The sequence below is a fragment of the Nyctibius grandis genome, chromosome 1, assembly GCF_013368605.1.
Source record: "Nyctibius grandis isolate bNycGra1 chromosome 1, bNycGra1.pri, whole genome shotgun sequence".
Classification (NCBI taxonomy): domain Eukaryota; kingdom Metazoa; phylum Chordata; class Aves; order Nyctibiiformes; family Nyctibiidae; genus Nyctibius; species Nyctibius grandis.
Window position 1 is genome coordinate 29668554 of NC_090658.1, and position 12427 is coordinate 29680980.

The following is a 12427-nucleotide window of genomic DNA, read 5'->3' on the forward strand; positions in this document are numbered from 1 at the left end:
CTAGCAATTGGAATTGTACCATGCTAATTATCAGGTTATAATTCTCTCTTACAATAAGAATTTTTTAAATTAAACAGAATTAATAAATAAGCCCACCAAGAACTGCATTACAGCCTTGGAAGTGGCTTGCAATTATGTGAACCTTCAGGTAAGATTATGGTATTTCTCAGTCTTGAAACAGTTGTTGATCTTAAATACCAAATATACAGCAATAGTTAGGCTGACTAGGGATAAACTTTTAGCCTTTGTTCTGAAGTTCCTTGCTTAGTGGATTTGATTCAGGCCTAAAATCTCACTTGAATATAATTTATTTAATACAGCAATTTGGGACCTCACTTTTTTAAGAAGTAATGTTCAACTATTTATTGCATGAATTAGTTTGTCTACAAACTCTGACCAACTCCTGATAATATTTGACATACTGTTCCATGCCTGTGATAGGATTTGACCTTGAGTTTTCTTTCTGTAGTTATTAAATGTTTACTTTTTAGTAGTATCATTTGCACTAAGGAATAGAGTTAAGCAAGAACTGTCAGTATTTTAGAAATGCTTTCATACAGTTTGCTCACTTTATCCATTTTTTATTTGCAGTTGAAAAATGAAGAAAAAGATACATATGAGGAAAACCTCCATTACCCTTTTCTTCTCATTTTAACCAAACACAGATAGAAGATGACACTTCTTTTTTGTTGTTTTAAGGTGGACTACTGAAAATTAATCCCTGTATGTGGATGGTCAGGGAGTGGGGAGGATTCAGTTCCCCCCGTTTTGTTCCTGAGTCATCATTAGAGAAATATTTCTAATCTAAATGCTGAGGAAGATGATGTGGCTTGTTTCACAGTGTGTAAACATCAAGAAATCATTTTTTGTATCATTTTAGAAGTTAGTTTTCCCATTATATTCCAACCTAAAACTGATCAGACTTCACATGTATGCATTAACAAAGGTGTAAAGCTGGCTTCCTTCTCTTTTGTGCCTTTAAACTTGCATGTACTTTGTTAATCTCTTTAAATGTTATTTTTGGGGTATATTTGTAAATATGTGAATAATATACTTTGGGGGCTTACATGACTGGTTGTAAAGCAGTAAATGCATTCACATTTAATTAGTAAGGAAATAGTTGTTTTAAGATCTTTTAAAAGTGCACCTATTGAATGCTCAGATTTTTCTGCCTTTTTTTAATTTAAATTCCACTGCTGATTTTTCTCTCCATGACTGAAATGTCCTCGTTTGCTTCAGTGCTGAAGGCTTTTTTATGTGTGTATATGTGTTTTTTTCCAGCAGGACTTTTCCTCCTGTAGATGTATAAGAAATTATGCATCAGACAAAAGCCTCATAAACTGACCATTTGTCCTTTGGACACAATAGCCTGCCCAGCCCCTCTGCTCCTCCTCTCCAATTATGTGTGATTAGTCTCAGTGTGTTGTGTCAAGAAGGGGGAGTGTGCTGAGTGCTTATTATCTGTTTAGGTACAAGAAGAGCACATTTAGGTTCTGACTATGAATGGAAAGTGAGCCTTTATCAGGACTAAAATCTAAATGCTACTATCCTAGAAATCGCTTTAAAAAAAAAATACATACCTTTATGATAAATGCTGAGAAACACTATAACAACTAAAGATTTTTGTAGTGTAATCAAACTATCTCCCTTGAATAAGTTTATATTGTGATATATTGTGGCCCAAGTATTTGATAAACATTTAATGTGACTTTTCTTGTACTGGGAAAGACAAAAAGCCTACAAAGAAGCAGGAGCAATTTCTTATTTTCTTAACAGTTTAATAGACCATTTTAATGACTTCTCAGAAAAACAACCTGGATCATTAAAGAATCCTGTACAGTCTCTTAAACCACGTCACTTTTTAAATTATGAAAAAAGAGAGAGAGAGGCAGCGACCATGGCTGAGAGAAGGAGGTACTAGATGCAAGGAAGTGTGGAGGATCATGCTGAAATACATTAATTAAAAGAACTGCAGTTCGTCAATAAGCATTCTTCCATATTTAACAAATTGGGCAGCAAGTAAACCACGAGCTCATGAAAGTCCCTTTCTCTTCACTCTTCTCCTCAAACAAATTTCTTCACTGTCGGTTTGCATGTCCTTGTATTCAATACTTTTTATGCTCCATTAGAGCACCTAGATGGATCTCAGAAGGCATAGGTCAAGTCGCAGTTAGATCATACATTTCTTTCTCACAAAAACTTGAATTGCAATGCCAAGTGATGGGCTAACATCACAATAACAGCAATTTATTCCTCTTTTGATAAAAAGCAGCCTATTCTCAGTGTTAGATAAAGACCAGGGGCAATGCAAACCAACCATTTATCCTAGAACTGAGTAGTAGGTCTCCCCCATAGCTGGTATGAGTTTTATATTCAAACTCTTGTTGCAAGATACTTGTCTAGTAAGAAATCAAAAGCATTTAGGAGTCATTTAAAATTACTGTGAAGGTGGCTTAATTAGTTTTGTTTTGTTTGTCCCACACAGCAGTGCCTTTGTTTTCTCTAAAAACTTGTACAAGGAAATCTTTATAATCAACAAAGGACTGTGAAAAATAGTGAAATATTAACATTTGTGAACCTTTTATTTTTGAGAGGGCTTGAATGTCTGCTGTACAATAATCTAATAAAGATTGATAGTTGCCAAAAATAGATCCAGTGTCACTAAAAATTGTGGTTTTAGCTCTAAGAAGAAAACAGTTTTACTCAAATTAGTAGCTGATAATTGCTTTTTATTTCTTTAGTGTCTCTCGTTTGAGTTGAAGGCTTTGCACAGGTGCTGCCATCCCTAAAGTGTGTAATTGATGGCTTGTTTACCAAAGATGCATTTAGGCTTCATCCTGCAAACTCACATTGGAGCTCCACAGGCAGTAAAGTTACTCATCTACATAAGTGCTTGCAGGTTTGGTCCATGTAGATATTTCTAGAGGTATATAAGCAAGCTCTCTTCTTGTTTTGGTTTTTTTTTTGTTTTAAAATGGGTATTGAAAAGTCACAGATGTAGGATTTACTGTATATGGGGCACTAGAAGTGTTCTTTTTTAGACACGTCTCTCAATTCTTCATGTTAGCAGGGACATGATGAATTGTTTCTGAGCTCTTGAATTTTAATAAAAATTCAGTGTTTGTTAATACATCAAATATCTTTGCTAAGAAAAAGACAGTTTATCAAATCACGCTTATAAAATGTATCAGAGCCTTTAATGTGATGTGCTTTAACTAGTCTCTGATACTTGGCATATTTATAATGATATAGTTTACTGTGTTCTGTAACAGAACATCGAGCTTAATTACTTTGTGTTTGCAAAGCACTTCTAAGATGAATGACACCGTGCAAGAGCTATGCTGTCTTCACCGAGAATGGAAATGTTAGGCTGATGCAAGTTTTCCTTCGCATATGTTGGTAGTTTTTAGAGCAACGTTGTGTCTTCCTCCTTACTCAGAGAAAAATGGCAGAGAGAAATGATCTTCTTGTGGATATCCATTCCCCTGGGTGCAGCCCTAATGCAGCTGGTGCCACTGGCAGTGAGTTGTGATCTTCAGAATATAAAAGACCAAGAAAAAAAGATTCCATTTCCTGCTGTGAGATCTGGCAAAGGCTTTCTTAAAAATTACAAACTAGTCCTATCTGATAGCATTCTGGAACAATGGGACAAATCTTTCCTTTTGGGAAATAAGTTTGATTTGAAATGAAAAATGTCTTAAGACTGTGAGATGAGGCAGGAGAACTTACTACCCCAGGTACCAGTCCAGCTGCAAAATCCTTATTAGACAAGTCATTCCCATTTTGCCTGTGGCTTAATGGCTACATGTTTCTGTGAGGAGGGAAGCGGGATTAAAATTGTTGCCCCCCAATGAAAAGCATCCTTACATCTTGAGCCTGGCTGCATACGGTTTATCAAGTGTTATATCTCTATTACAACTCTCCTTCGCTGTTCCCTGAACAAAAGAGGATGCAGTGGGTGGAGCTTTTGATCCACCTCTTGATATGGCAGGTGGCACAGCTGATATGGCAGGGGGAAGAGGAAAAAGGCAGCGACACATTGCAAGTCAAACAGAGCAGTGTTTTATTACCATCTTTCACCCACTCTCCCTAATGCAAGAGGGAAATAGCCAGGTCTCTGTCTTTTCACAGGGTAAATTATAAATGCATAGTTTAACTTGGATTTCTTTAGGCGTGGTTTTCTTCTTCTTTAAATCAGGTCATGAATGGTGACATCAAACTGCAAGTTGCTTTAACTCTTGTGAAATGTTTTGAGATGCTGGTGGAAGGTGCTAGGACAGCGTGTACTGGCAGTTATATCAAAAACATTTTCTGCACAGTGTGGTCATCCCATGTCGGTTCCTCAGAAAGAGACAATGTTGTTGCTTTCTATCTTTTGATTCACTTTTTAGATTCTCCTGAGTCTGATTAAGACAGTTTGTCATCCCTTCGCTGTCACAAACCACTAGCCTGACTGGTTGTAAGCACACCAGCATATTTTGAAAGATGGTTTTAAAAGCTGATTTTCAATATTCTTCTCATCTGCCCTGCAATGGCACTTACTTAAACCCAGCCAAAATGAAGGCACCCTAATGTGAAACCCCATAAAGCTAAAAGAAAGCCAGTACATGATTTAATGAATTTGCAGCTGAATGTTAAAATAAAGGGGGACCCCCCAAAATCATGCCCATTCACAATACGAGGGAACCTGAGGCACAGACAGTGTTGCTGTCTCATTTGCCTATAGCCGTTGAGAAAGCAGCCAGTATGCTCTAGAACTGACCCCAGATTTTGTGAGACTGAGTGCAGCATCTCCTCAGCAAGGTCCGTCCTCCCTCTCTGACCCGTGGACTCTGTTCAAACAGCTGAATGTAACAAACCTAACTTTTCTTTCCCATTTTTAAAGGGTTTAGCCTATTAAGGCTCCTTGCTTAGTCAGCAGCTGGCTTGCTGCCAAAAAGCCCGGCATATTGTTGTGGCTGGGTAAAAGCTGGATATTTTCCATCTCTGTCCAACAGCGGCATTGGATCTTCATTGTCTTCTTGTGTGTAAAGTGTGTGGAAAGTAGAAGGAAGATGCACAGAGCAGTAGTCCAGATGGCATTCCACAGCCTGAGAAGAAACATCTTGACCCTCGAATCTGGGTTAAACTCAACAGATGCCAAGCCCCAAAAAACAAAGAGCTGTCATGGCTGACAACAGCGAAGGAGCGATAGGCCTTCAGTAAAAGAAAGTATCTTTTATTTTGGATGCATTTCCCTGCAGAAAACCAACACAGTGTCACTTGAAGAAGACTGCTTGTTAAAAACAAGCAAAAAAAAAAAAGTTCCCTGCATTAGGCACCTTCCCCCTTCAGACGTAAAACGTTGCCCCTGGGTGATGGGTTATGCTAGCAGAAAAGGATTTGAACGTTCAGCCTGTGCTGTGCTCTGCCAGAGCCTGCATGCTAGAAGACCTGTTATTTTTTCCTGACTCTGACTTCAATTAATGTACTTTTAAAATGATTAAACATATCATGCTGTGACTTCTAAAATGTCAACAAGCTTCTAAACTTGGGAAACAGGAATGTAATAAAATAGGTAATAGGAGATTCAATAGTTAATAGAGGCCCTGAAGTGTGAGTGTATACAGTAGCTGTATATTGGAAACTGTGCAAATGAAGATGGCTTAGTATTGCAAACTGAGGAAGAAAATTGTTTTTAATTAGCACCTTCATAAGAACTGCTGATTAATACTGTTTGGTTTGGTGAAAAGCTTTCAGCTGAGTAATTTGTACAGCCATTACAACAGTTTTGTTAGACCAGGACTCCTGTTGTTAAACACAAACAGCAGATGATAATGGTGGAAGATGAGTTTGTCATGTAACAATTTACCTTATTGAAAAAAGCTTTATATAAAACCCAATACAGTAGGTACCAGCAGAAATCACATATTTTAAATCCTTTCAAGATTGCAGTGTGCGATGCTAGTGTGTTTTTTCATGGACTAGAAACAGATTTTATATCATTTATAAAATTATATATACAATTTAAAGGTGTTGTAGCATGGACAGACCACTTTACTGGTAATGCTTTACATCAGGACAGTAAAGTGCTGGTATATTCAAACACTTCCGAAGTATACAAAGTAGGTCTAAAAATTGAAAGGTAATTAAGTAATATTGTTCCCATGCAAATGTATGTTTGTGCATTATGCACTGAAATTGCGTCTGGTGTTTGTGCGATGTCTAGCGTTTATGCCGAAGGCTTTAAGGAGATTTCTCCCAGGTTAACTACTGTTCACTGCTTTTGCTTACTATGCTTTGCAACTGACAACAGAAAATTAAAACCCGTTATCCATGTCTCCATCATACAGGAGCATATGTATTTCAGTGGCCCGGATAGGACATTTAGTGCAGTCTGTAGAAACAGAGGGATTTTATTAAACGTGGTAACAATGAAGGAATATCTGCACTAAATTATGACGCTAACCAAGGATGGTAAGATCTGTAAATTATTGGAGTGCTATAATAGAACATGAGAGTTTTCCTTTAGACAGGCCTTCGGGGTAATAACAAGGGTTGAGACTCACGACAGTGCCAAATAAGCTTTAGACAGCATAATAGTCTGCAAAGAAAAGCCACAGAGCACTAATGTAAAAGAAGAGCTGTCCACCACATGCAGTAAAAATCACCAAAGGTCATTTTATGGTAGCAATTGTGACATAAAATTGGTGGTCATGCTACATGTCTAATACTCAGCACAGCTTTATAAATGATGGGCCCCTAGCGATGGCTGTCATTAAGTGCTTTCATCATAATAAACTTTAAACTGTTGGCTTTATGAATCGCCAGCCAGCTTCAGCTGTTCGTTGGATGGAGCTTGCAGCGCCTTAAGTGTGACAAGGCCTATTAGGAACTGCAACCATGTTTCAAGCGTACTTGGCTTTCCCACTCCTGGGGTGATTGCTGCCTATTAAATGGCATCTGGGAAGATTTTCCTCCAGCAATCTCTGATCAAGAGCTTTTTTGGGCTTTGACCTGCATTTCCTTCAAGACTTTCTCTGAGGAGTTTTATAAGAGCAAAACTCCAGAGGATTTATAGCCACTTCTGATTAATACCTTTTCAGTTTTTCTAGCAACTCTCCCACTGTTACATGGAGAAAAGCTTTCATTGTTCCTAAGGTGCTTATTTGTGACCTTTTCTCTGCTTTCTGATTCCCTCTAACATGTTCTCAGTGAAATCCTTGGTGCGCAACCAAGACAGTTGCTGAAGTTGCTGCAGCTTTGTGTGGAGTGGCTTCGATAGTTAAAAAAGAAAATGAAATTAGAAAGAACTCCCATTTCTATTTCCACTGTGGTCTCGCAGCTCATGGGTAACAATTAAATGCCAGCGGTACCGATTCGCTGTCCTAAATAGGGTACACACTATCAAAGGTAGAGAAACTGCTAATTCCTTAGGACTCCGGCCAAGGGGAATGCAGATACATAATTATAACATAAATTCCTTCCTCAAACCGTGCCTCTCAAATCCCTGTGTGAAGAAGCAGCCTCTGCGGTCCGCTCCAGGGTAGCAGGGCCACATTCCTCCTGCCAGCAGCTTCCTCTCTTTGTAGGGAAATTGCCCCAGTCCCCTGTTCATTTGTGGTCCCTCCCTGCGTCGAGATGGCATAGGCATGGGAGCAAAGCCTGAAGCATTTATGGCTTTAAAAAGGTCGTGCCGGCACCCAGAAACACACAGCCATCTCACTGGCACAGCGGGTCTTGGTGGGAGACCCCTCGTCACGCAGGCTGCCAGGAGCTGAACCCATTCGGCTTGGCGCAGGCTCAGAGTGCAGCCCCCAAGGTGGCACATTCCTGGAGCCCGCAGCATGCCAGGGATAAATATACTGCTGAAATATAAAGTTGCATATAAAGATTTCATGAACTAGATTATATTTTCATCACCCTTATGCATGTGAAGTCTTTTAATTTCTATAAATCTTACAGTGAGTTAGAATTAAATCGTATTAGTGTGAATAATAAATGTTTGGGGATCACTCATCTAAGAACTTGTAGTATTTAATTTACAAGGACTATACATTTTTCAAATCTCTTAACAAGGAACTTTAAGCACTTCTTGAGGTTTTAAAAAAAAAAAAAAGGATCTGGAAAGCAAAAATGCTCTTATTTTTCCCAGGATCCTGAATAAGTGACTCAGGAGGTATTGTAATTGCAAAAGCTTTCTGTGTGTAAGAACCTGGCTAATACTCTTATTAGCATCTTTTTTAATCCAGGTAACATAATAGTCAAAGTGTCAAATGAATGTCTCAGAGGTGGACCATTAAAAAATAAATTGTGAAACCTTTGAGAGATTAGCATTTGAATCCAGCCAGAAGCTCCTTGAGGTTCTTGGGTGCGGATCAGAGTCCTTAAAGCATAAGTTTCTATCACAAACGACATCAGCCTCCAAGTTACTCCGAATGAGAAGACAGTAGCCACAGTTATTAGCCTTACCTCTAGATTTGTTTCCTCTGGGAAGCAAATACACAAAATGAGATTTTCATTGTGAAAAGAGGTTTCATTTTTTGAAACCTTTCGTTTCTAAAGAAGTTAGAAAAGCAAACAATAAAGTAGATTAAAACTATTTTCAGGGTAAGCATTTATGTTTTAATTCATAATAATGATAGTTAGCCCTTAAACAGGGTAGTACTTTGCACGTTCAACATGCTTTTTAGAGTCATTACTCAAATAGCACCATGGGCTGATACAATAGGAAATGGTTTCCCTTTTCCCACGTCGGGAAACTGAGACAAAGAAGTGAAGTAACACAGAGAGAAAGACTCTATGGCAGGCAGAATTGCATTCGTAATGCAAGTCTCACTCAACAACCGTTCTTAAATAGCAGACCTTCATCCGTCCGTCAGACTTTATTTTTGTGCTAGATGTTGGCATACCCCAGGAACTGCATTTTTTACATCATCAGATATCATTTGAAATTCCCTGAAGGGGTTACTGTTCTTTCTGATGAATGGTACCAGTACTGGATTTTTCAACAGAAGTACTGAAATACTGATGATGATGGGGACTTAGGATGTATGGGAAGTATTTTAATTTGTCATCTCCCTTCCTCTAATGCATTTTAGCAACAAGGGGCTCATTTTCGAGGGATGGGTAAGAGCACTGAAGAAAATACCTAGAAGTTTGTCATATTTCTACAGGAGAAAACGGCTGTTTATTTGTTTGGAGGGAGCACTGATGATTGTTCCTACAACTTCATGCGGTTTTACTGTTTCTACTGCTATGCTGCTTTTCAGGGGTTGGGGGGGTGCTTAGCAGCAGTGGCTCTAGATTAACTCTTTGCTATCTCGTCAGAAATCTACAGAAATGGGCTTGGCCATTTTTTGAGACAGATACTTCCACAAGTCTGCAGGCAGTTACTTTGCTACTAGAAGCTTTAGGGATGAGGGCCACACTTAATCCATTTTACTGTGTTTTTTACACTGCGGAGAAAAGAAATGGGAGGGAAGAGACCGAATTCTCATCCGAGGGGGAGATACTCACCACAACAGAAATCATTTGGGAAGGTGTTCAGCTCAGTTAAAAGGCAGCCCTTTTGAAGCACTCTCAGAGTTATTTTCAGCTGCGAGCAAAGCAGAGGAATATTGCCACCACGTAGAAATTGCTGCTAAACAATGATCGGTGAAAAGGATGCCTACTGCTGAACCCCAGCCCATTTCAGATCACTTTTGACCTGCTCTTTTCTTTGTTGTAAGGCCCCATTATGGCAATAACGACTGCAAAGCATGGATGGCAGCCCATCCTGCTCCTCCACGCCAGGGCAGCGAGGGTTGAATTCTTGCCCGAAGGGCTGAGTACAGGCTGCTCAACAGCGCAGGAGGGCGCATCCTATCTTGGGTCATGGCATTCAGAAGGCCCTATTTGTGCCCCAAAATTAGGAGTGTGAGCAAAACATTTCAGTTAGGTTCATCACAGAAGAGGGATGGCGCATAATCCCAGCAGGCATGAAGAAGGGCGAGACAGAACACCGACAGTCAGAAAGGCAGAAGATAGACGTTGCAGTGGAGCAAGACAGGTGTGGCGAGGAGTGCAGGTAAGACTGAAAGGCTTAAAAACTTGTCCTGGTTTGGCCTAAACCAGGCCAATTTTCCTTTCAGTGATTTTTGCTTTCAGCTAAGTCTCCTCTAAGTAACTGCACTTTCTGAAACTAACTGCATGTTTGCAGACAGTGTCTGCCTCCAGGACTGATAACGCCCGAAGTTTGTAGTTATCGCTGAGGCACCGGTAGGGATGTTGTGCAGTAAGGCTCTTGCTGTACTTATTCTTAGAGAAACCAAGGTCACTGCTGAATTCCTCACTGCTTACAAGTGAAGAGCCGAAGGGGGGTTGCAGCTGCAGGGGGGAGCAGACAGGGCAGGTGACCCAAAATTGACCAACGAGGGTATTCCATCCCACACACGTCATTCTCGGTATAAAGGGGGGGGATCACGAGGGTCTCGCTCTCTTTCTGCTATGGCCGGTGTCCAAGGAGGACTCCGTCTGTTTTCCTGCTGCCCCCGATCCCGATCCGTGCATTCCTGAATCCAGCTCTCGACCGTCGCTAGGCCCAGCCTGGGCCTTCCCGGAGCCTGCCCTGCAGTGCCGGTGGTGACGTGGCTGACTTCAGGGGAGCTCAATCTTGGTTTTGTATATATATTTGTATATATTTGATTATTTCTATTATTATTATTATACTCTTTTTCATTATTATAGTTTATTAAAACTGTTTTAACTTTCCAACCCGGAAGTCTCTCTCCCTTTTCCCTTTCCCTCTGGGGGGAGGGGGGGGGGGATGACAGAGGGCATCTGCCACAGGTTTAATAGCTGGCCCAGCTTTAAACCGTGACAGATTTATTGGCGCCCAATGTGGGGCTCGAACCCACGACCCTGAGATTAAGAGTCTCATGCTCTACCGACTGAGCTAGTTGGGCTCAGTCAAAAGCGGGGGGGATCTCCAATAAATCCAAAAAATCACTGAAAGGAAAATCGGCCTGGTTTAGGCCAAACCAGGACAAAACTTCTCCAGAGTGAACATAATTGTACAATTTTGAAACTTTCCCATGCCCAATAATCACAGGCACAGGAACCTGCAGACCGCAGGTCAGTGTATGCTGGGCAGCCCCTGCCGGTACTGCAGTGCGCCTGTGGGACCGTGCCGTGTGTGTGTGCTCACCAGGAAGGGTAAAAACTGAAGGAGCATCAGGGCACGCTGAGCACCAGGAAGTCTCAGCCTTGCGGCATGTTTGCTTGCCTGGACTTGAGCACAGCGTAAAGGCAGGGTATGATGGTGCGTGACGTATGGTTTTGCCTTCACAGCAATATACCTCATGCTAATGAGGTGATTAGGAATGTGTTTTCCCCTAGGTAACCACTCTTGCCAGCAAGCAGAGGGCATTTTGTGGCCATACAGCCATGCTCTTATTGCTGCTGGATGGGATTCCCCTGTCCCAGAGCCACCATCCATTTTAGCTGGTACTCCGACGCACAGCACTTCCTGCCTGCGCCGAACAGGGTCAAGCCAAAGTGAACACTTGCATGAACAGTTCAGATCATTGTACAAACAGATATTTGAGTTGCAGAAGCACTCTACGTTTTCCTACTGCTATTTAAAGGCTAATGGGTGTAGCCTTAACAATAATTTGTTTATTCATCCGTTCCAGTAGCTTTGTACCTGCTGACTTCTATCTAAAAGGCGACGTAATGCACATTTTATGAGCTATAGGATAGTTAAGGCTTAAAATGAATCCATATGTACCAGAACTGGGGGAAAAAATGGTTTCTAAAAAAACCTCATATGCATAAAAGCTCCACATCTAAATTGTTGTTAATATTCTCCTTTGCTGATTTCTTACCTTTTCATAGCATAGAAAGAAGAATAAATTTAATACTTAATGGTGGATCTGGGCATATTTTTAACATAGGGAACACGGAGAGAAATCGTAATATTCAGCAATGTGTGAGCTGGAGGACAGCTTTTCCCAAAGTGTTGAAAAAGCTCTTTCAAATGAAAAAAATTTCACTTTAAACATTTTAAAAATACTGATGTAGCAATGTGGTGCTCTGCAATGCATCTTTTATGCTTGAAGCAGAGTCATTTGTATATTCCCAAATTTCTTTTAAAAGCTGAGAGTCCTGCAGTAATAATTCCAAAGGCAGTCTTCCAAAGGCAGAGTGTCCTGCAGTAATAGTTCAAAACACTTGTGCTTCCTGCCCTGGCTGTGGCCGTCTGTATTATGGCCAGTAAAAGTCCTATGGTTTGGCTGCAAATGTTCAGTCTTGGCCTGCATGAGCTTTCTTTTGCAGGGAGGAGTAGCCTAAGTGTAGGCAGCTTATAAATTCAACTCTTCCAGTGGGTAGATTCAGGACCTGATGAGCAGGTTGTGTTGCTACATGCTTAGATGGGACACATGGAAGGTGATGAGCCAGTTCTTCC

The 12427-nt window shown here is 40.6% G+C and overlaps 1 protein-coding gene and 1 non-coding gene across 2 annotated transcripts in view; one reads left to right on the forward strand and one right to left on the reverse strand.

Annotated features, from left to right (window-relative positions):
* The window catches only part of CAMKMT (calmodulin-lysine N-methyltransferase), a 243312-nt gene extending 240258 nt beyond the window's left edge, over positions 1–3054 (forward strand). Inside the window, exon 11 of the mRNA XM_068400366.1 lies at positions 592–3054. Within this exon, the coding sequence (XP_068256467.1) occupies positions 592–669 (78 nt within the window). The 3' untranslated portion in view covers positions 670–3054. The remainder of the gene's footprint in view (positions 1–591) is intronic.
* A 7798-nt stretch (positions 3055–10852) lies between these two features.
* On the reverse strand, positions 10853–10925 carry TRNAK-CUU (transfer RNA lysine (anticodon CUU)). Its single transcript has one exon. It is a non-coding gene; the product is annotated as a tRNA-Lys (tRNA).
* Between the last annotated feature and the right edge of the window lie 1502 nt (positions 10926–12427).